Below are 25,319 nucleotides of genomic sequence, written 5' to 3' on the forward strand. Positions count from 1 at the left end.
CATGCAGTCTGTTCTCCATCTACATGTACATTCTTTAATAAAGCCTCGTTTATGACACCTTTACACACAGCTGTAGGATTTCTGTAGGGTTCGGGGCCGGCTTTCTGTAGGGTCCGGCTTTCTGTAGGGTCCGGATTTCTGTAGGGTTCGGGGCCGGCTTTCTGTAGGGTCCGGCTTTCTGTAGGGTCCGGCTTTCTGTAGGGTCCGGCTTTCTGTAGGGTTCGGGGCCGGCTTTCTGTAGGGTTCAGGGGCGGCACTAAGGAGGGGTCTTCCCAGCTTGGAGGAATAAGAATAAAGAACAGTGCGAAGGGGGCGTGTCCTGCGGAGGTATGGAGGTGGGAGAGGGAGGAGTGGGAGGAGCGGAGCGCTCTGTGTGTATTATTGTAGGGGACTGATCGCTTGGACTGCCGGGAAGAAAGGGAGCAGGAATCAGTGTGTCGTTACGGAGCTGTAAAGCAGACCCCCCTTCTTCATGTTCACAGACCCCCCATGTAATAACCAGGCTTTGTCGTAATGATCTTGGATCTCAAGGTTCACCCAGAACATGGATGATAAATCCAACAAGCTGCTGCTGGCCCTGGTAATGGTCTTTCTGTTCGCCGTGATCGTCTTGCAGTATGTGTGCCCGGGCACGGAGTGCCAGCTGCTCAGGTTGCAAGCCTTTAGCTCGTCTTTGGTGGACCCCTACAGGGCTGAAGATGAGAGCCCAGCCAAATTCATCCCCAAATTCAATTTCACGGCGGAGGACCTGATGAGGAAGGTGGACTTCAATATCAAGGGAGATGATCTGATCGTGTTCCTTCACATCCAGAAGACAGGGGGGACCACGTTTGGTCGCCACCTGGTCAGGAACATCCAACTGGAGCAACCTTGCGAGTGCAAAGCCGGCCAGAAGAAGTGCACTTGCCATAGACCAGGCAAAAAGGAGACCTGGCTCTTCTCCAGGTTCTCTACTGGATGGAGTTGTGGGCTTCATGCAGACTGGACAGAGCTGACCAACTGTGTCCCAGCGGTGGTGGACAATAAGAAGGAGATGAAGATGAGACCCCTGAGGTGAGTGACTCCTTCTTCAGCCTTCTCACCCCTGCTCCTTTGCCCCTGCTGCAAGGGGTTCGGTCCAGGTTCTGACAGCTTCTTACACCAAGAGGACTATACTGATGTTCTGAGAATTTAACCCCTTTCAGTCCTAGGAGGTTTAGTCAAAATCTTATTCAATATTCAATGTTTATTGTTATCACACCAAATAATGTGCTCCTGGGGGTCCAGTTAACATCGCAGTATAGTATTTGGGAGGTACAGTATGTGCAGACACCTGGGGGATAAAGACCTTGGTCCACAGAGCTTACAGTCTAGAGAAGGAATTTGGGTTGTATATAAACTATTGGTCCATCATGACAAATATTTAATCCCCAAATATAATTGTAATAAAATCTGTTATTGCTGAAGGTGTGAGAATTATAACCCATAAGAATGGCTTTTGGTAGAACGGTTCCTGAAACTCATCACTTGGTGGACTGGAGAAGATTGTAAATTAGGTTGTGAATTCTAATGAGCAGAACTATCCATACCTTAAATCGGTCTTTTACTAGGTTATTATTAGGGATAAATCCCTTTGTTCAGAGCTGTGGAATCTTGACAACATAATCTGAGACAAAAAAATGTAATTCAAATATTTTGCTAACATATGTTAATTCCTGTGAATGAAGAAGCCTGTTACATTGTATTACACCAACTAGTGATATAAAATGCTGATACTGTATGTTTTCTATTAATTTTACCTACATCATTTAAGTCAGTGATGCTTTCTTGGTATATATCTGGAGGTAACATTTATGGAAATGTGATGTCATCAGTCAAAAATATAGTGTTTTTTTAATTTATTGGGTGGGTGAATGATACATGGTATAATGTCCAAGGCCTTCTTCTAATTGGCAGGTAACTGGTGTAGAAATGAGAGCAACCCATCCTCAAACTTGAAGCCTCTAATACAACTGAAATTAATTATAATTAATAATAATATTCATAATAATAATAATATTTTATGAAATATGTTTTTATTCACTGAAACAATATTTTTTTATTTTTAATAATTGCATTTTATTTTATATAGCACATATATAAGCCATGCAGCTGTGCAGGCACAGAGTGTGGATGGGGGAATGGCAAAACATATGTTTAATGCAAATACTCAATGATGTTGCTCATGCACTAATGATCAGTCTACCTGCGTAGTTAGACAATTTCATAACTCCAGCCTTTATATATAAAATAGATTTTAGGATCTAATTACAGACTCGCATATCTTGGGCTAGGGCAGACAGGTTACAAATTGTGGCTTAACCCGTTCATTGCTGGAAAGGATTTTAATACATTACTCAAGCTTGTCAGTCTAAGGATGTGAAAGCACTTAGAACCATTTCACTGCCAGCATGTAACTGGCAGGTTAGGATGAGAGAAATCAGGAAAATGTGGATTATTCATGTAATTTATTTTTTTTTGCATTGTTTAGGCTTTAAAGAACAAGAAAATGCAATGTATAGTAGATTTTGTTTTATCTTTTGAGCTAATTAACACCAGAGGTAATAAATATTTCATCTTTCACTGTAAATGTATTTGTCTGGAATATGAAGTTCTAACACAACGTGTTTAGCCGATTAAAGGTGTTTGGCTGGAAGCCGCCTGCGCTGGTGTGTTAACATACGCTCAGCATCCTCGGTGCAGGAGGCAACTTCATATAATGATGTGTAGACTACATTCCACACGCCAGCGGGGCTCGTGGCAAACCCTGAACAAAGAGCTCATCGCTTCACACAGGCACACGCTAGTATTGATGAATTCAGGAGCAAGGGAGAACATTCTTAGGAGCCAGCTTTATTTTTTAAGAGCCAAGGCTAGGATGCCTCCATAGAGACGGGTGTATTAAAAAAATGTAAGATCCAGTCGGCCAATTTTAGGAGTTGTGGCTACCTAGCTCTTGGGATTCATCAGGCCCTTAACGTGACCCACAGCAGGCCAAGAATACGCACATGTATGAAGTCAAGACCATGGGAAAACTGGAAGTGTTTGTACGCTCTAAGTGCAGAATCTCCAAGAGGCTGGAGTCAAAAATGTATAAAACCATTATAAAATGTATTATTATTTATATATATATATATATATATATATACTAAATCTTTCACTTTATTTGACCCCAAATTTCACAAAAAACCGTTGCAAAACGATTTGAAAGTAGGAGATCATTGTGCTTTTAGGAAACATTAACTGGATTTTTAAAGCGCATGTGAATATTATACTATAAAAAAACCATTCTAAAATGTAAAACGTCTGGTGTTATAAATATAAACATTCTGGATATGATTACTTTTTCTCTATTGAGAAATCATGGAGTCTTATACTATACATGTGTGTGTGTGCGTGTATGTGTGTATTTATTCTCTAGAATGTGAGCTTGCGAGCCGAGCGCTCTCTTTCCCTAATGTACCGGCTGATCTTAGTCTGTCACTTCTAGTTTGGTCAGACCCTTTCCTTCGAACGCATGGACTGGAAGAAGAGCTGCGGAAAATTATTGGGGCTATATAAATAAAAAATAATTATATATAATTGATTTAAAAAGCAGCCAAGATGGGATATCGATCCTAACAATTGCATTTAAAAATGCGGAAATGTCAGTGAAGTTATCTTAGTATTTACTACTTTTCAGGTATTATGGTCAAAAACCCCTTCCACAGCATTAGTAAAACAGTTCTGCTACTGGTACTGTTTGGAAGATTGCCGAGAGGTGAATTATTTTGTTTGTATTTCATAAACCATTGGACTTTCCCTTAAATATAAAGAAGGAGCCCTGTGAATAGATGTTCTACCAACATTTGATTTAATTATTATCACTATAATAATAATAATCAGAATTATTATTACTATTACTTTGAGTGCTCTATTAGTTTGCTTTAAGGTGTACACATGGAACCTCTGAAACTTTCTTGGTCTATTAAAGGTGCTGTTCCACTGTTTTACTTTCCGTGCCCACTTTTGTGCTGTGTGGCAAATGTCTCCCCGTTAAAATTGTGGGCGAGACCTAATTTTACCTGATTAAAGCGTTATTTCTGAGAGCCGTCTGGACATTCAATCTAATATATTATCTAATGATATTTTGTAAAGCTGCATTTAGTTGCAAAAGTGTTAAATTCAGCAGAACTGATGGGACAGAAGCTCTAATGCTGACTAATGGCTAATATTATAGTTCTCTGTCTCTTTTCACGCTTAGTGCATTATGCTGTCTTTATCTCAGGTCAGTCCCCATAATATCCCTGCTTCATTACACATACCGAGAAGGTCATCAGTACCAATTTGAAATGAAAATGGGTTAAATGATTTGTAACTGGGCAGTTTATGTAACAGGTTGTTGCGAGGGGAACCCTTTCACTGCTAGCGGGGGCTTTTAGGTAGAAGCTTTAAAGGCCCATCCGGCAGTGAGTTTAATTAACACCTTTAATGATTTGCTCGCACCTTGTGTGAGTTCATTTCAGGCCGGTGAATTTATGAGGCTATCCTTCTGAATCTTCATTATTTCTGAGGCCGGGAAGGGAGAACTCTGTTGTCTTAACGTTGGCACAGCGGCGCGCGTGTGTTTCTATATGTAATTAAGTGGCTTCATTTTACTGCACTTAGCACACAGTTTTCAAGAGGATCAGTTCTTTGCATTAACAGCACTACGTGACTGGCATACGGAAGGGGTCTCGTCAGAATGACAATCTGCCCCAGTTACATGAATATCACCGCTGGAAGGAATGGGCTGTCACAGACGGGCACCAAACCCCAACCCATAACTCATGGTGATTTGAAGCCGTTACACAGTTTTGTGTGTATGAAGAGGTTTTTTTATGATCTTTTTTTTTTAGATTGGCTGGTGAGTGCAGATGAATGTGGAGGATGAGGCTGGGGTGACCACATAAGCCTTTTAGCTTGAGACACATAGAAAAGATGCATCGTGAAGGGCCCGACGAGCAATGCTTAAGCTGTCGGTCATTAAAAATTTGTGGGTGACCAACTGCTAGTGTAGGGCCACATGCAACCCGTTCCTCCCTGGCCAAAGGGCCGCCAGAAGGGCTGTATCTTCTCCTTCCCCCTCCAACCATGGGAACCACTGAAGTTCACTCCACCACCAGAAAGCAGAGTATTCAGGGATTCAACTGCAATGTGGCTTTTCAAGTGTGTGCAAAAATAAATCTTAGTATCAATCTACTGTGTATCGTCAATCATAAAAAATATAAAATAAAACACTATACCGGCTCTGCTAGCGTTAACTCAATTATATACACTTTATCCAATTAACTCCCAAAGGGTTTGCTGACAAGTATGGATAATGATTACTGACTTCGGATCAATCAGGTTTGCATACCTAATACAATCATTCTGTTCATTCCTTCGTCGCACCTGCCTTCTGTTCACAAAATGCGACCAAGAGTAATGCACAATTAAAAGGGCGCTTAAAGGTATTTACGTATGTATTATTACCAGTAACGGGCTATTGTGAAATATATCATCATACTATACAAATATTAAAACTACATTTACACTCAACAAATTAAAGTCAACGTACCGATCAGAATTTTTAGTGTTCCCTAATTACTCCGGGTCTGACATTTGACTGATTTCTGACATGTTGAGAGTTCTACTTACTTTGGTTCTATTTAAATGTTCTTTTTTGGGGGGGAGTTGGGGGTAGTGGGGTTTTGAGGGGGGGTTGCTTTTGGAAAGAATGTTTCTATTTGGAAGCTGTAAGACTGTTCTGCGGAAATTATCTGCTGGTTTTCTCTTCGGCTTCCGATGTGACCTTTGTTTCATGTGATTGTATTAAAATTGTGAAAAACTGAATAAAAAAGAACAAAAAAAACCAACACAATTTACATTTTTAAACACGATTCGTGAGGGTATAATATTTCAATGTTTTTGCCATTTTCCTAAAGACTTTATTTTTAAAATGTTATTTAAAAAGAATTGAACTAAAGTAAAAAAGGGACCCTAGTAAGTCATGTATTTAAAGAAAATTATTAATTCTAGTGACTGGGATCTAAAACATTTGCCATCGGTTAAAGGGACAGACCCATTAAAGAAGAATGCATATTAAAGTACTAAAATAATAATAAAGCACTTATCTGACCTAGAAGTTCTAGCTTTGTTGTTTCAGCTGTTTTCATTCTTTGTGGCCTGACATTCCTTGCTACTGATTGGCTGCATGAAGCAGCCAATCAGTGGCAATAAAGATCTCAGTGTGAAATCAATCGGCGCACTTGCCGCATGGCGTCTGGCTAGACCTAAGATAACCACCACCTGCACTACACCGCTGGATTTACTCTACAACTGAATAGTGGAACAATCTTAAATGTGAAAAATGTAGTATTCTATATCATCAACTCAATATAGTAACCAAACATGTCTATTTAAATGATCACCAACACCTCCTCTCTTATATACGGCTGTGCGTCTTTTCTTTTGTATGTTCTAGCTGTTGTTGCTGGAGTTCCATAATGGCCACGTACCGAATAACTCTCTAATTATGCACAAGAACAGAAAAATTTAGCACTCACCATTTTTGTGGCTTTGTCTATTTGTGGAACCAAATTGGTGGAATGGTTTAACGTTAATAACGTCGAGAAATCCATCTGGCAGCGATGACCTAGCATTTGCTAAGATCACCGCTCATATTCCGTATAGTGATTTTCTCATTATTGGAGTCTGTAATTCACGAACTCACTCCATGACTCCATGATCGACATTAGAGCTGAAACAACGAATCGATAAAATCGATAATAATCGATAACGGAAATCATCGATAACGATTTCCGTTATCGATTAATCGAGTGATCAATTCGTTGTTGGAGCACTCGGCTCCTTTTACTTACCTCCGCGAGCGTTCCCCGCTTCTGCTACACGCTCTGCAGTCTCCGCCTTCTTCTAGCTACGTGACGGATGTGACGTGTTCCGGTTCGCTCTGTGCGAGTGGCTCCACTCGCACAGAGCGGTTCGCTCTGTGCGAGTGGCTCCACTCGCACAGAGCGGTTCGCTCTGTGCGAGTGGCTCCACTCGCACAGAGCGGTTCGCTCTGTGCGAGTGGCTCCATTCGCACAGAGCGGTTCGCTCTGTGCGAGTGGCTCCATTCGCACAGAGCGGTTCGCTCTGTGCGAGTTGCTCCATTCGCACAGAGCGGTTCGCTCTGTGCGAGTGGCTCCATTCGCACAGAGCGGTTCGCTCTGTGCGAGTGGCTCCATTCGCACAGAGCGATTCGCGGGGGTGGGGGTCCACGGCGGGGTGGGAGTGGGGTTTCAGGGGATGCAGGGCAGGGTGTGAGTGTGGGTGCAGGGCAGAGTGGGGGTGGGGGTGCAGGGCAGAGTGGGGGTGGGGGTGCAGGGCAGAGTGGGGGTGGGGGGTGCAGGGCAGGAGACTGGGTGCAGGGCAGAGTGGGGGTGGGGATGCAGGGTGTGAGTGTGGGTGCAGAGCAGAGTGGGAGACTGGGTGCAGGGCAGAGTGGGGGTGGGGATGCAGGGCAGGGTGTGAGTGTGGGTGCAGGGCAGAGTGGGTGCAGGGCAGAGTGGGTGCAGGGCAGAGTGTGAGTGTGGGGGCAGGGCAGAATGTGGGGGCAGGGCTGGGTGCAGGGCAGAGTTGGAGACTGGGTGCAGGGGCACAGTGCAAAGTGCTGGGTGCAAAGTGCCAGTGCTGGGTGCAAAGTGCCAGGGCTGGGTGCAAAGTGCTGGGTGCAAAGTGCCAGGGCTGGGGCAAAGTGCTGGGCGCAAAGTGCTGAGTGCTGGGTACAAAGTGCTGGGTGCAAAGTGCAAAGTGCTGGTGCAAAGTGCTGGGTGCAAAGTGCTGGATGCAAAGTGCCAGGGCTGGGGCAAAGTGCTGGGTGCTGAGTGCTGGGTACAAAGTGCTGGGTGCAAAGTGCCAGGGCTGGGTGCAAAGTGCTGGTGCAAAGTGCTGAATGCTGGGTGCAAAGTGCTGGATGCAAAGTGCCAGGGCTGGGGCAAAGTGCTGGGGGCAAAGTGCTGGGTGCAAAGTGCCAGGGCTGGGTGCAAAGTGCTGGGTGCAAAGTGCTGGGTGCAAAGTGCTGGGTGCAAAGTGCAAAGTGCTGGGGCAAAGTTTCTTGAACAGTAATAGTCCACCTCTTTTCAGAATGTTTGGGGTTATTTTGTTTCATAAATATTGTGTTTGGGTTCTTGTACTTTGAAAATATTGTTTTTTATTACATCATAACAAAATAAGAATGTTAATGTAAATTTTAAGTTGTTTTTTAACATCCAGTTCATTAAATTCTTTTAAATAAACGAAAAATTTGCATATTGTTTTTTTTATCCGATTAATCGATTAATCGAAAAAATAATCGGCCGATTAATCGATTATTAAAATAATCGTTAGTTGCAGCCCTAATCGACATGCCTGATTTTTTTTTATGAAGGGTTTGATTTGCTGTATTGCCAAATACTAGTTAAGTGCTTTTACTAATGGCGCTGGGTGATGGCATTAGTATATCTGCTAACTCCTGCTTTACGTCTGTACTTAGATCACCCCGAATGAATTTCTCCCTCATTAATATAATCAGGATTGTCAAGAATCATGTACCTCAATGATATAAATGCCAGAAAAAGGACTTATTAGTAGATCTGATTGCTGTTTAAATGTGACTAGCGGAGATGCAGCGCCATGCCTAAGAGAATTGCTCTATTTCTCGTGAGCAGCTCAGTGGCTAATGAATCACTTCAATGTACTTTTCTGAAGCAAAGCAGAGCCATTTAAATGTGCAATGCATTGATTTACATCAAATGGATTAGACCTTAGTGTGCAATCCCTTGCATTAATATACTTTCTGCAGCAACTGTAATGATGGAGATGGCACTTCGCCGCAGAATCTGCTCAAATTAACTGCTGTGGATTGTTGCAGAATTACTTTAAAAAAAAAAGAGAGAAGGGCAAAGAACAAAAATTGAAATAATTGGGTATTTTAATCTGGTTTATACAGCAAATGTTTGTAGGAAAGACGTGAGAAGATCCAGGAGGGTCTAATGAATTATTAAGGATTTTGTGCCAACTCTGTCCTATGTCTCGGCACCGAATTAACGTTGCGGGTGCCGAGTGGCAATGAAGCTACCTTTGACTTTTTATTTGTTTTTTTGCTAATGTTTCATATTCTTGTCGACCATGTCAAATCAGAAACCGGCCGCTATGAATATTAGGGGGATTTTGGTACAATGTTTGTAAAGGGGTCTTATTAACATGGCAACCACTTTTCAAACTTCCCGCCGGAATACATTTTAATGCACGTTTCGCTGTTGTCTTTGTGAATGCGGCCTGTCATTTAATGAACAAGAGCAACGGAAAGTCAGCAGTCAGGAGAATGGAAGAAATACAGGTAACTATGTAATTTCACAGAAATTAGGTAATTACCAGAAGGTCACACATAACAAAAGTAATCTGGCAAGGCCGCAGCTAGTCCAAAAAGTAAAGGGTGCAAGTGGCATAAAGGAACAGTTTCTCAAGCTTTTCAAAAATATACATTTATCATGAAAGAGAAAGACCTAGCACACCGATCTAAGCTCCTCAGAAAGCATGTACCGAATTTTAACATTTAAGTAAAAATATATCTAAGTGATTGTAAGCTCTCGAGCAGGGCCCATGCAAGCCCACCACTCCATGAGACTAGATAGCAAGTCACAGGTAGGGTTATCAACACCTGATGTGTCTGAATGTATATTTGTTACGGATGTGTTAACCGTCCCATTTAATTGCGTAGTTTGTTGGCGATTAATAAATAAAAGGTAATAATAATACATTTTTATACAGGGGACACGGTGGCCACAGCAGACTATGGCCTCATAACAAAAAAAAAATGTCATAGCACACGTAACACAAGCACACGCACATATATGTGCTGTGTGTCGCGTATACCCCTCCTTCTTTGACATTGTACTTTGAACCTTTACCTGGGTGTGTTGTGGTTTTTCTGTTGCAGATATACAGTATATATATATATACCGTATATAGCCTCAGTCATTTATTAAACGTGGCACGTTTTCCTTTATACAGTGTGCATAATAAAGCATTTCCTTTTAGAAAATATTTCAGACTCCAAGCTTTGTATTGGAAACAATGGGTTGAGATATTTAAGAGGGGAACGTATTCATTTGTACATAATAACACTTGTGCAGGATTATGTACGCAATGCAGTCAAAATTGAATGTGCTTAATATCCTGTTAGCCTTTGTACCTGCGTGCCGTTGTTCCATATTTCACTCCGGAGCTAACATCTGTTCTGCGTTACATCAACGACACACACCTGATCTATTAATATCATTTGCAAAGATGTATTTTTCTTACCCAGGCCTAATCGAGAAGTAATCCGCTGCACTTGCAGTATTTATTATCGCAGGCTTATAAAATTTCCACGATTGCTGTTTTGACTGGTTAGAAATACACTCGGAAGACTCAGTAAATATTTTACGGAACATGAAACCAATTACCATTTATTCTTCTCGCTAACCTTAGAACGTTGTATTGTTTATTAATGTAAATCTTTAATTTCTTCTTTTTTTTGTAATTTATTAGTGCCAGCCTGAATCTGCGAGACATAAATACCCTTTTTTAGTTTCTTTTTCAGATTCTCTTTGATGCTCAAAAACATTGAGTGCTTATTAAAAATTTAAATAAATAAGAAATTTGTTCAAGTACGTTCTGTTTTGTTGCCTGGAGAATCGCTTTCTGAAGACCAGCTTGCATGTGTTACAAGAAGCTAAAAAAAAATGATGCTACAAAATACCGACTTACAGTATAGCAGATGAAAGGTCTCTAATCAATGATATCTTCTCTTGTAGAGCAAGAAGGGATCAGGGAATCAATGTACTATTGAGTCAAAATTTGCATATGTCTAAAAGGGACTTTAATTTATGTAATACGTAGCTAGACACAACGATTTAAAATAACAAGCAATTCGCCAAGGAGAATTCTGCTATGGCTTCCAAGCACAGGAGAAGGTGGATCTACAGATATTTACCCCGCTGGAGATATATTTGGCCAAACACTTCTGCTGATATACTTACCGCCGGTCAAGCGTTGATTTCAGTGGGAGCGCTTTCCTGCCACCGATTGGCTGCTTCCAGCAGCCAATCTGGGGCAAGGATCATCAGACCACAGAGGAAGTGAGCAGCTCTATACCTGCAGCTTCCACCCAAGTCAAGTCTTTTTAAAGAATGCATATTTAAGTACCCATATTGTACTTTAAAATGGATTCTTCTTTACTGTGGCCGTCAGGGACAATTAACTGTCAAAATTATATATTTATTTATCGTATTTAAGCTGTAACTCTCTACCTATTGGAATGTGGCTGCAATATGCCGGAGTCCCTGAGGATTGTGAGAGTTGCAGTTAATTGGTTGGATAGGGGTGGATAACAAATCCCTGCCTTTCTCCAAATATTTTTCCGTGCTGCTCTGGCTTGCGTTATATTCTGTTTAATTCCCAGTTACTCATTTTGATTAATGCAAAAATCAATACTCTTAACAGGTTCTTCCAAGACTGTAATATATATTGTGATTTTTTCCCCCCCTTTGGTTCATTTCATGAGAATTCAGCTACAGAGATAGAAATCCTACCGTTTGCTTTATAACATTTCCAAATCAAAGGTTGACGTGAACAAGTCATTTGTGTTTTGATATGAGTGGAAGATAATTGCGCGCCATACAAATGATCCTTTGCCCGGCACTGAAGAGAAGTGTTTTGCTGCTTGCATTGTAATTGGATTTAGTTTAACATCAACAACAGCAAAGTGATACGGGTGGCGGTGATTGGGATGGGACTGATGGCCAAATCCAGGCTGTCCAACTGGGAACCCTCGGGCCAAATGCTGCTCTCAGTGCTTTTATACAGGCACCTAGCCTGTCTGGCAAAACAATATTTTTTTACTGCCTAATGATCTTACAGGATATGTAATCAGTCTGAATAATCTCATTAAAAGATGATCTGCTTTTCCATTTTTCATTCTGAAATGTTAAAGGGACATCGTCCCAGAGCCCCGCCATGCGGATTACATTTAATTGTAAATACTATAATACGCAATCTTTACGTGTAAAAAAACCCCAAAACAGCCAAAAACTGCAATAATGCGTTCCCATTGAGTGCTTTCTGTTCATGCAGACATGGGGGGGGGGCATTATATTACATATGATGGCTCTCCAACACCCTGCCCCCCACCTAATATTTTTTTAGTTGTTGAGCCATTTTTTGCCTCTTCTGTTTTGTGTTTGGCCAGTTGCCTTGTGTAAGCATCAGAATGTTTTGCTACTTGGAGAGCAAATTCCATGAGAACAAGTGCTACGCACAAACCATATTGTGAAACTATGCATAAAAAGTGCTGTAAATAAACAAAATAAATTAAAATAAATATTTAAAAATGTATCCCTGGAATTTTGTTTCTGCTGGCCTGAAAAAAATACCTGATTTCCTTCAGGAAGCCAAAAATATTTGTGATTATTCATTTTGGGAGCTGCTACAAAAATGTAAGAAATGTAAGTATCTTAGGGACTATAAAAAAGGGAGGAAAATAATTTTACGGCTGAGGGATACAAACCTAGTTAGTAAACCCATAGCAACAACCTTCTGTTGAGTGAAGTATGCCAATCACTTGAGAGCCAGTTAGAAGTCGTCAGAAAGATGCCTGTTGAAAAGCGGTGACATGGAACATCTTCCAAAGCCTTAAAAACTTATTTCTACCATTTTTTTTAAATTATGTATCAGAAAGAAAAATACGTTTTCAAAAATGGTGATGTTTTAATTTTTACTCTGTTATCTTAGCCCAATCTACTCGACAAACGCCTTATCATTCTGCCTATGGTAAACAATGGAATGGCTGAAAGTCTACGGAAGCACGGACTTCATTAGCATTGCCATAAAGAATCAGCTTAATATGCATACCTGGAAACTTGTGGGCTCCGGCTACCCTGAGCTTACCCTTGCGAGACGCGGCCAAGACTACCCACTGGCGGTGGACGGTCCCGCTGATGTTAGTGGGCATTCCTGTCGACGTCAGTGGGCACTCCTGCTCATATTGCCGGAAACACAACCATTTAAAGGGGACATGGGCAGGGTGAGTTCTCCGAACCAAACCCGGACAGTTCCCAGGTATGTCAGTGTGGGAAAGTCACCTAAAAAAATCCCATGACTGACAACAATGGCAGCCTCCAGGCCTGCAGATAAAGGAAGTTTATTGAAAAAATTTAGATAAGACTTATTGAGGATGGACGTCTCCTTTAATTCACTCTGTGGACAAGAAAGCTTGGCTGATGGTACATTTATATATATATATATATATATATATATATAGGTTACAGCGTAATGATATAAAGTGGTTCCACTTCAGCTATGGTGATACATACTTGAAGAACATTCGTTGAAGATTACTTTGGCGTTCAAGTGTCCACGACATAGACTTATACACTGAAGCTTTTTGATATACTGTCAGATTCTTTATGTTTTTTGTTTTGCACACACTATTGTCAGTCTGTGGTCATAAGTTAATGAAAAGGCTTGTTTGCATTGTTTAGAATTAGTGGAAAATTGGTTGTGTGTTTGAAAAGATAGCAACAACAAAAAAAAGGGAAAAAAAAAAGACCGGAATAATTATTTTTACGGTCTTTTCTTGCTATTGATACTGTGATGCATAAAATGTAATTTAGCTTAATGATGCAATCCAATCACTGTTTACTCTTCTGAGAGGTATTTTATAATTCTTCTAAACTGCTTTACCGCAGGTAATGCCATCGTAATGGAAATTTACAAATTATCTCCACAGAGTTGGGGGGGGACCATAACCTTAAAAGACTAAAAAATGAACATCATCGTAGATTTCCATTGTCTTTCTGAATTCTGGCAGAGACGTAGGGTAATGCCGAGCTTGAACTATTGAATCAGTTTTCCGAGCATTCGCTTGCCAAAGAAAATTGATTCGCAGTCCAAACTAATTATATAAATAACAGTTTAGCATAACTTATTTTCACCTTTTCTTTTACTTCATTGAAGCTTCAATTAGCAGATTTTCAAACTGCTTTTTGGCTGTCAACATGGCGGCTCAGTGAGCTAGAAATAAAAATAGCACTCAGTGTGTTTTTGGGGGCAGTAAAATCCGTACCGCCCATATTTTTAATAGTTTTTTTTTTTGCTTCATTGTACATTGTTTGAAATTCTGTACAATATGAAAAACATTACCTACATTACTCTAATACATATGTCCAGTGTGGACCCCCCCCCGGTATGCTACTGTATTATGGTATTGGTTGGACAAGTACCCCCAAGATCTCAGAGACACCCCAGTAGAGGCAATTAAAAGGAAAACCAATGATGACATTGGGTTTTTAGCAGCCCATGTCCAATATAATCAAACGGTGAATGAGACAACACTCATAAGATCTTCGTGAAGGTTTATTATAATTTCACAGTGGGGACAGTGTACTCCAACGCCCATACAGGATAAGAAACAGTGAGTGGAATCACACGTTGATCTGGTGCCTCCTCATGAGCTTATTACCAGATTACGAAACGCATAAAACTTTTATAAAACTGCTGCTTGGGCTCCAGCGTTATTTATGTAAGAAGCATAATAGCTTTACTATAATGGTAAATAGATTCATGAGATGTGGTTGAGCTGGCTAGACTGAGGCACAAGCCTGGTCAATGGAATGAAGAAGACTGTCTGCAGGGGTCGTAGGTCATGCTTATACGCAGCTTTGGCTTGTTCCCTTTATAGTATGGACTTTACTGTTTCTGAAACGCACATTGCAGCGGGTACCAGCTTTATATTGTTATTCTGCTTCGGCGATCCAGTCAAAAAGACTTAGGGCGACTGGCTTAAAGGGTCATGTCTGTTTAATGCACGGGAACTTATTCAGAAAATAGATAGAGCATCTGATACAATCGTCAGTTTCATGAATGTTTTAGGATAAGTATGAGTGGCTCTTCATAAGTCTGATGATATTCTATCGCAGTTAAGCCAAACAGAATAGGACATAAAACATACTTTTGGTTTCATTAATGATAACATGTAAAAGATCTGTTGGATCACATTGTGCTGGGCTACATACTGGATCTGGTGCATGAACATGGGCATTCACTAACACCTCCTTGCGTCTCGGCAGAGGATTTGACACCGGAGGCTGCCCATTGTGTTGGAATAAACAGATGTGCGCTGATTAATATAGTTGTAGGTACTGTGTTTTTACGCTAGTCTATTTTAAACATATTTAAAATTAAAAACATATGTTTTACTGAAATGGCATTGCGGATGAAATCACCGTTTAGCATTGATTTATGTAAATTAAAAGTTATATATATGTATGTTGTAAATACAAGGGAACGTACATCACATTTCTATTCCAGACATAGCCGTTGATGTTGCAATAAATGGACAGTTTCCATCTTTACCTGCCCAGTAAATGACAAGCTCAGTGTGTTATCCTTTGGATGACATTTCAAACAGATGCTGTTTTCTCCTTTGTAAAACTTAATGCTATTTTCAACATTTGATTTCCCTAAGGTAGTTCTGAGGTTAGAACATGTGCACCGTTAGCATTCAGGCAGAGAACGATTCGTTGTACTCCGATATTAAAATCTTGTTAGTTTTTATGGAGTTTTTGGAGAGCGTGTTAATCTTTTATTGGCGTACTGGTAAGCAATAACCTGCAAGATTCTTGTGGAAGTATATTTCACATTACACATTATAATTGTGTATGTATGCGCGTGTGTGTATAAAACAAAAGTATGGGGTCATTAACGAGGAAATTTCGAGCTGTAACATAATTGCAAAAGGGTTTTCTAACGATCAATTAGCCTTTTAAACTTGGATTAGCCAACACAATGTGCCATTGGAACACTGGAGTAATGAGAATGATAAAGGGCCTCCGTGCACCTATGTAGATATTCCATTAAAAATCAGCTGTTTCCAGCCACAATAATTATTTGTGATCCGTTTCGTGTTATTTTAATGGACAAAATGCTTTAAAAAAAAGGAAATTTGTTACTCCAAACTTTTAAATGGTAGTAAATATATACATATACACCGTCGCACTTGAGGGATACATTAGTGGACACCTAGTAACCTAGTATTAGCTCCCTTCTGCTGACCATACCCTTACATAGGCTGCCAGGACCAATCAAGAACAATCAGCAACTTAAATGGGGAGATGGATTAATCGTGCAGATCCTTAGAACATGGAATTAAGATGGCTAATTTTTAAGTTTTAATGGGACTTTAGAATCTAAATTTTAAGAGAAACAAGATTGTTAAAGTTGTTCAACACTGTTATCTGTTTTCAGTAAATCAGGAGCATGAACAAATTGGTCTAGCAATAAAATCTAAAAAAAATATTATATTATTATAGAATGACTGGGCCACCAACCAGTAATGAAGAACAAATCCAGTTGGCCTAAGGCACTTTATCACAGGCCTGTGTTTACTGATAATTATAAGGACAAAATGAATAAATTCTGCATGCATCGGGTTCACATAAAATGAAACTAGAATATACCCAACACTATGGAATTAATTAAAAACCTTTAGAGTTCCGCACTGATTTAGTATTAAGCACCATACTAATACAATTCCTAATATCTAAATTAACAGCTGCATGTACCCCAGAACCTATATACTGCTGAACCCCTCCAGTAGAAGTACTTTATTTTATAGAAAATGTTCTATGATTCTGTTGCATGCTTAATACGTTCTGAATGAACTGCTGTCCAGTGTAGTTCACTGTTTTTGTGGGCAGTGGTGCTTATGGGCCTTATGATCTTCCTTGAAAAATCAATACAGGCCTCCATTGCAGCTCCCACATTGGGTGAGTGGCCATGCCACTTCTTTCTCATTCCAACACAGTCAGTGACATATCCTGGACTAGGCTTTGGGTGTGCTGCTCCATGGACCAGTAACAGGGAGCGTCCCAACCCGCACATTTACAAAATAGAGGCTGCTCGCCACAGCCTCCATAGACTGCATTAAAAGACACTGTGAACCTTTAAAACACAGAAGTTGGTGGCTGTAGAGCGGGCACTGATCTGGGTCAGGGTTTGGGCAGCGCCAAAAGTAATTACACTATTGAGCACACGTATCCCAATTTGGACACCAGAAATGTTGGAGGTATGACTTTGTAACATGCCCTTCGGTTATTTAAGACTTTGAAGCATCCTGGCAATATGGTGTCAAATATGAACTAAGCTTGGATTGGCTGGTCACTGCTGATTTCACACATTTTCACTCTTTGTACTATATTGCTAATGAGTTCCTCTTCCTTCTTTGAGTGGTTTCTGCTTCATATTCATACCTTGGAATTCTCTGGGTTTGGCCTGGAGAACTCCAGGAGGAGCACTGCCTCTCCAGTTGTCCAGGTCAAGACTTGAATCCTCTGGGTCACGGAAACGGGGTCTTGACACGCCTGACAGCAGCGGGACCGCTCACTGATGGCAGCAGGAACACCCACTGACATCCAGGCCATGGTCATATTTAAAGGGAAACTGTATAACAGCACTTTGTAATTATGTTTGTTATTATTAGTATTATTAGTGTTTTTTGTCTGTGTGTGTTTGTTGGTGTATAAAGGACATATGTTAATGTGTTACAGAAAGCATCACATCACATTTTGATGGGAAATGCATAGCTGAGACATTGGTTTTTTTTGTTGCCGGTTGTCCATGGCACAAGTCACAGGCAGTAATCGAATTATAATTGAATGGAAATGTGTGTATGTTTCTAAGTGCAAACCTGAGGGCCTAATGTGATTATAATTAACGTATTTACTAATTATTCTTATAAAACAAATGAGAACAGACAATTTGGCTGAAAAAACAAGGTCTTGTTTTTCGAGATTCTTCGTTTAAAGAGGTCAATGATCATTTTGCTGAAATTAACTTGGTTAATTTTGCAGCTGCTCTCAAGGTGCTGTGGATGGAAAACAATAATCAGAAATGCGATGCTTCGGTTAGATTTAGTTCCTGTTTGTTGCTAAGGAGGGACGTCTGTTTCGAAGTAGAACAGTATTAGGCGGCTGTATCAAGTTGCATAGAAATACCCTTAACAGTAAAGGTGTTTAGCAGATAATCACCTAAAATTACACTCAGGTGCCATAATGCTTGCTGAGGCCCTTATGATGCCCAGGGACGAGCACAGATCCACATATATAATACTGTGGGAAGCAGGAGGTCAGATAAATCCAACAGAGGAGACAAGGAAAGGAAATAAAGAGATCTCGTAAATGTTCTGGGAGCTTTCTCTTTTCTCTGAGGTACAAGGCAAAGAAGACAATAGCCTTCTGGAGCAGAAATAGGAGGTGGGTCCTATTCCAAACTCCAAAGGAGCTTCAACCCATTTCCTTTTTTCCCCTGTGAAATAGATGCAAAGAAACAGAAATGCAATCACAAGGGAAGATAAAAAAATAAATAAAGAATGTTGTTACTGACCCCAGCCATCTGGCTAGCATTACAGAAATTGCCTGCCAAAAGGAGCAAATTAGATCAAAATAAGAACACTTAGTATGGACCACCCGGGGGACTTAATAACACCTTGAGCTTCGGACATTCTGGCTGAGTCTTGTTCTTTGAGTACTGCTGACTGCTTCATGTGTGCTCCTGGCCAATTCCTCTCTCTAACATTGTGCCTGGTTATCTCCTCTTCTTTTATGTGCTCCTGTTCAACCCCATTATCTATCTGTGCTCCCAGCTGGCTCCTCACCCTATAAATGCTCCTAATCAGACCCCTGCCTATGCCTTTGGTCCCAAATGATCTCTCCCTCTATGTGCAGTAGAACTTAGGGACCTCTTCTTCTTGGCCACTCTTTTGGTTATTCTTACTATTGACCTCATTCTGTTTGTTGTCCTTTTTCTTCGCTAGTCCATTCTCCATGTCTGCATGCTTCTGCCCGGTTCCATATTTCTGGTCCAGTGCCCTATCACTCCTCTTAGCTGACCTTCTATCTTTTCCGTAGCTCCACTGCTCCTCACCTCTTGATACCTGTTCCTTGTTGCCTCCCTCACCTCTAGCCCTTCAATAACCCCATACCCATACTTCTGTTTTGGAAAAAAAGTATACAATTTATGATTCAAGCTGATTTTCAAGACAAGAAGTGCTCAAAGAAGGCAGGACCAGCCAGTAACATTTTAGTAGCCAATGCTGTCTGGCTGCTGGGGTCCTAATAGCTGTTCATTGCATTAAAAATATTCTGAAATCTACTTGAACAGCTAAAATGTATTTCAAAAAGTATGTTTAGGCGAAGACACAATTTTTTTGTTAAAACACATTTTTGTAACCATTTTTCAGTTACACTTGAAGTAGCAGGAAAAAAAAATGAGCATTTTAATTTAGCCCGTATTTCCAATTTGCTGCCTGACCTGTGTTCTTAATGTCAGCATCAAATTAGAATGCTGGGCTGGCTTCATTTGCCAAAAAAGCACAAATACAAGTTTGCCTTACTGTAGACATATAATTAAGTGCTCTGATTTTAAAAATGTCAATAAGTAATGAACGAGGTTCTAAGGACAAGGTCATCGCTGGCAGAGGTACAGGGTCAATTGCCAGCTTGTAATTAATGTGATCCATACCAAGGCAAGAAGGTAAAGTGATAGGTTAGAAATGATGAGGATACTACAGAGCAATTCAAGCTAGAAGTAAAAGTATTAATGGTAGGATCCATGATGTAGCTGTATACTGTAAAAAAAAGTCTTAGCAGGTCTGTTTTATAAGTTCCTCTGAAGGTTTAAAGGGAGAGTTTAGTGTCTCAAGCAGCGTCGCCAACAAACAATGGTTGTTAAAATATTTTGTCCTGTTATACGCATTCTTCAACCTGTTAAAAAACCTTGAGGGCCTGTGGTCCCTTTTGTCAGTGTTGAGCTCCCATCAGTAACGTCAGCGGGCAGACTTGGCCGCGTCCCACAAGGGGTAGGCTCTGCGTAGCCGGAGCCCACGAGTTCCCAGGTATGCCTATAAGCGTCTGCTCTTGTTTCACGTGACAAATACAAATGGAGTAAAATGTTACTTAAATGTGATAAGGTCACATGAACTCAGCAGTACTAGGAATGATGTTTTCATTGTCGGATTTATTATTTTAAAAGTGTTACATTCAGGAGAGTAGGTGGGGATCAAAGCAATGAACGTTTGAGAAGTCGCTGAGGCTAAGCACCCGTTGAACCTAAAATGTTACTGCTGGCGCGGAACACATCTAAAATTGTGAATATGTAATGAAGTGATGCTGTATTGAGAAATGTGCAGACCTTGCCCTGCTTCTCTTTCACCTGTCCCACCTTCTGAGCTCCTTTTAGTGTGTCCGGTTCCATAAGGATGTCAATTGGCATTCTGCAGCCACTTCTGAAACCCTTACTCTCTATAAAAATGCTCCGGCACAGTCATTTTCTAGCGACGCTGAGAATTTTGCAGAATAACACAAATTCATTCATGTTGCTCCTGAACGCACTGTTAGAGAGAGGCTTTATACTAAAGTTCTTTGTTTTCTTTGTAAGCAGGATTTCTATAATGTCTTTTCATTCCTAATGCATTTAGAGAAGGACTGATACGCTTCTCTGCCTTGGGGAATATAATACAAATCTTTTTTTTTCTCTCTCTTTTCTTTCTTCTTTCGTGATCATAAATCTCTATATGAAATGTATTACATATTATGTTCTGAAAAGAAAGCATGTAGAAGAGGTTTCTTTATTCGGCTTTGTTTTCTCTTTTGATGTGGTGCCGTGCTGCGTCCTACCAGCAGGTTTTTAATGAAGAAGAAAGACGAAAAATGAAAAACGGGAAATAACTTATCACAATCAATTTGTTTTGCTGTTATCCAATGTTAATCTCATCTGAGCTTTATCACCACGAAAATATATTCATCATTTTTCTCATCAGAACATTTTCCCCAAATAATTTCACATAGCTGTCTTTAAAAGTCTCTAGATGGACAGGATTATGTGTATCCCGAAGACCTGTTTTCTAGACAGGGAGGGGGCATCAACAAAGACACTTAAAGCATCATGGGAATTGTAGTCCACAATAGCTAACTCCATGCCAAGCATTGCTCATGTTCTTCCTCTACACATGGATAGCCACTCCAATAGATGAGGAAGAGCTCCCAGGTCTCCCAGGTATGTGTCCCTCCCCCGCTTCTGCTGAAAGGCTGTTCCATGCGTATTTGGCCTTTTTGTAAAAAAAATGTCTTGTTTGATAATTCTAGAGCCTAAATTTTGAAGTGTCTAAAGCTGATCATCCCTTTTTCTTTGGGCTAATAACTAATGTTTAAACATTTCTGCTTAATATTAATGGCTTCTTTATCTTACCACGCGTGCTGAATCATTTCAACAGAAACACCCTGCTGGAACCATTGATCTGGAGGGATTTTAAGAATTCAGTCATTAATCATCAAAAATGCACTGCAAATCATCCCAATTTGGTAAGCAGTAGGCTGTCGCACATTTACAGAAAGGCATTAATAAATGAAATGATTTTGCTACACATTGCCTTTAACCTTAACACTAAAGGAGGATGACAAACAAGCGTTTTGGAATTATTTAAATGGTGTACTATATGGGGTATTTGGGTAAAAATGTTCTTGTTATCACGTTAAATGGGACGTAAGTTAAGAATTAAAAATCCATATTTGCTTCCGTTTATTAAAAACTCTGCTCAGCATAATGATTAATCAAACCCGCGGTCATTTGATCCCTGTAATGGTCTGCCTTTCATATATAGGCTTGTGGCTCAGCCTAGCTAAACCTGCTTCCCGTGTCACGTATTTACATCACAACTCGTCTCCCTCGTCTTCTCTCCTTCTTATTAGGCCTTCAGAACTAAGAGTAATCATACTGGTACTAATAATATAAGGAGGATTTCCATTACATGCGTGTTGGTTTGTTGGTAATAAGTTGATGTAAAAACCCTTTACTTATGCATCTCGTTTGTGCTAAGCCGAAAATGATAGGTTTTTGGGAAGTGACATGTCCACTTTAAATCCACTGTGTAATCACAGAAGTTCTGATTTCAAATAAATCATAAAGCAGATGCTTTCTCTGCAAGGGAGAAAATGCATTGGTATTCCTACAAGACGTCTCCACCGCTACTCAGCAAACATCATTTATTCTGCTCAATTTATTGTGCTTTGTTTTAATTTTTCGTAATTGATTTTTATCAGAGTGGCATCGTGTAGAAAAAGGTACCATTAATTCCAGAGACCCGAGTTGCCGACTGTCAGGACAGTGCCCGGTACTTTCAGTGACCAGGGACACCGGCAATTGTGGGTGTCTAGAAATTAATTGTATAGAAATTTGGTTGCTCCACCATAATTAACGAATCCCTAAGCAAATGCCCAATTTTGCACACTTTATTATCACAATCATGTCGATAACATTTATTTGTAAATTGATCTTTTCATTTGTAGGTGGTAATTATGTTTATATATTCATGTGGTAATATGGATTTAAACTTGCATAATTATAACTGCATAGGTAGTTTGACATTTTTAATATACTAGCTTCAGAAAAATGTTCTCCTCATTCATATAAACAAATTCAGCGATGAATGAGAATGGTGCGATTTTCTAATATCTGGTTCAATCATTCCCAAGTTGCTCCTACAAAAGAATAATATTGATACTGATCTTTCTTTTACTGAAACTGATTAATTCAGGGTTGGTTAAGAAAAAAACTGTAAACGATTGCAATGGAAAGATTTAAATTTTCGGAATAATGAAACAAATGAATGTTTGTGAATTGTAATGATAGAACGGAAACATTTGTCTAACCTCCAGCCAATGTTGGCCCACATCAAATTTCTAGGGGCTTTGAAGCACTGGAAGTTCTTACTAGAAACTTAGTATTGAGAGTATTACAATATTCTAAAGCTCTAAATTCCACCATGATCTTCATAGAAACAGCAGAATACGTGTTTGTAAATTAAACTTCTAAGAACATTTTAAAATTCTATGATATGAGGTTCACATTTTTAGGCAAAAGCTCATCATGTGAAGTCATGGTAAGATTGGATCAATAAAGCAAAATGTATTTAATTTATGTCTGTCTTTCCATTAAAAAGTGGCATTTCGCTTAGGAGAAGCTAATAAGTAGTGTGCATTCTCGGTTAAGCCAGTGCCATTATCTTGAAGGCTCTTGAGGAGCGTAGAATGGGTTCCTTGCCATTGTGCCTTGAAAATGACAAGTTCTGTTCACATACAAAGGCCACAAGGTGCGTCTGAGGCTGTTGTTTCTCTTGTGCAATGGAAATTTTGCACTTTTGAGTCTCCTTATCACTTGAATCAGTAATTGCATAACAAGGTAACAATTTAGAGCCATCTCAACGTAGGGCAAGCTATTAAGTGTTGACCCATGTCAGTTGAGCTGGTCTCAGAATCTGTATATTGAAGTTGTATATGGATATATACGGTACAATTTTTTTCCTATTTTAGTACACCTAAATTTTAACTTAACTTGACCATATATTTCAACTTGACGGATCAATATAACACACAAATGACTGCAATTTGCTCTAAATTTTAGGCTTTATATTTCAGTGACATTCTGGTTTCCACATACGTTATCATTTAAATGTCATGTCCCCATACATCAAAATAGCTTGAATCAAAGGACAGTAAGTCAAATAGTCATAAGCCAAAGAAATGATATGAAGAATCATGTTGAGCTCTACTTATATACACATTAAACCACCGTGCGAGTGGGAAAGGAATACAGAAAGTAACGGCATCCTAATACAGCAATGTATCAAACCAAGTTCAGTATGTAACATAATTTGAGTCGACAGAGCATAGAGTTACCAAGATAGCACGACATGTAGAGCAAAACCTACAGCGATCATACTGCGATTGTAGTCGGCAGAGCATAGAGATATCAATGTAGTATTTCAGCGCGCAGAATATGACTTCATCTGATCTTAGCTGCAGGCCTGCTGAATGGGAGATAATTGATACGTCTGCAAAAGCATGATTCCGATGATTCCGAGTCGCTATTGGCAAGCATTCCATTGTGTTTGTGTTTGAACACTAAGTGATCAGTTGAGAATACACATTCCTGGCCTTATGTTAAGAAATACTCTTAAGTCACTTGGTTAAAACCAGGCATATGCTCAGCACTCGGGCTGCTGCTCAGGTGCAACTCCCAGCTGGCTGACTGAGGGTGATGGAAATCCGTCTTCTGATGGCGTTCATTAAATCAACTCGCAGGAAGGCAGAGAGTGTGTGTTATGCGCTCATTTCATAGTCAGTCATTAGGACTGCAACTTTACCTGGTGAAGGGCGCTTATCACACACGCACACACGTCTGTTTTTACCATAGTAGACTACAGCTTACAAAGGGTTTGGAGAGGTATGAAGGCTTTTATTTACTGACTTTAGGTGGAACACCCTCTGCGAGATCCTTGTACCCTTCGTCATGACCATTAGAAGCAGTGCCCAGAAATACTTTGCTTTCTCAGAGCTTTCTACGCTTTCCTAGTTTCCTTTTCTGTGATTGAATCATAGTAAGATTTTACAAGCTTTCAGGTTTTAATGGGGTCCTCTGGGATTTTCTCCAACAACAAGCCCTTTTGGCCCTTTTCGGTGAACACCAAGTGATTGGTTCAGTTGGAATAACCCATAAATGTGAGCCTTTTTATATAAATATGGATGAGCAGCTGGAAATGGTCAAACTATTAATGAGCATCAAGTTCAAAGAAGGTCCAGCTGCTCGAAGCCGATGAAAGATCAGGGGTTGTGGTTAATCAATAACTGCAGAACCACTGGTAGTGTATGTTTGCAACATGTAGCAGAGCATTATGGGAACTGTAGCCACTGCCTTAAACTTTGGCATGTATGCACCCTTTAACATTAACCTTGCATGTCCTATTGAGGTGCCCTTTATCAACATGGACCTTTCTACAGGAGTACAGCCCAAAAAAAGTGATCGGAACTGTTACTGAACATTAATCATTGTGTTGAACACAGTACAGCATAGAAAACAGGTTAGGTTATTAGATTTCTCTTATTTTAAACATCCAGTAAAATAGTTGGTCCCGGAAGAAGCTGTGACCAGTCATGCGAGTCTGCTTAAAAGTAAATCAATTCATACTACTGGTTATAGGCAAAAAATGAATCCGATGCAAGAATGTATATTAATATCAATTATGTATAAAGCTCCAGCACACTCTGCAGTCTTTTACAATCAGGTTACTTAAATACTGAGGTGCTCTGGGCCCTGGATCTACAAGCTCTTTAAATTATATTGGTGGAGAAGCTGGGGATTAAGTAAAAAAGAGCAATTCTGGTCTAATT

The 25,319-nt window shown here is 40.1% G+C and overlaps 1 protein-coding gene across 1 annotated transcript in view; it reads left to right on the forward strand.

Moving 5' to 3' along the window:
• The first annotated feature begins 439 nt into the window (after window positions 1-439).
• HS6ST2 (heparan sulfate 6-O-sulfotransferase 2) overlaps window positions 440-25,319 on the forward strand; it is a 117,620-nt gene continuing 92,740 nt past the window's right edge. The window contains exon 1 of the mRNA XM_053473452.1: window positions 440-1,053. Coding sequence (XP_053329427.1) covers window positions 545-1,053 — 509 coding nt within the window. The 5' untranslated portion in view covers window positions 440-544. The remainder of the gene's footprint in view (window positions 1,054-25,319) is intronic.

Source organism: Spea bombifrons, chromosome 8 (genome assembly GCF_027358695.1).
Source record: "Spea bombifrons isolate aSpeBom1 chromosome 8, aSpeBom1.2.pri, whole genome shotgun sequence".
NCBI lineage: Eukaryota > Metazoa > Chordata > Amphibia > Anura > Pelobatidae > Spea > Spea bombifrons.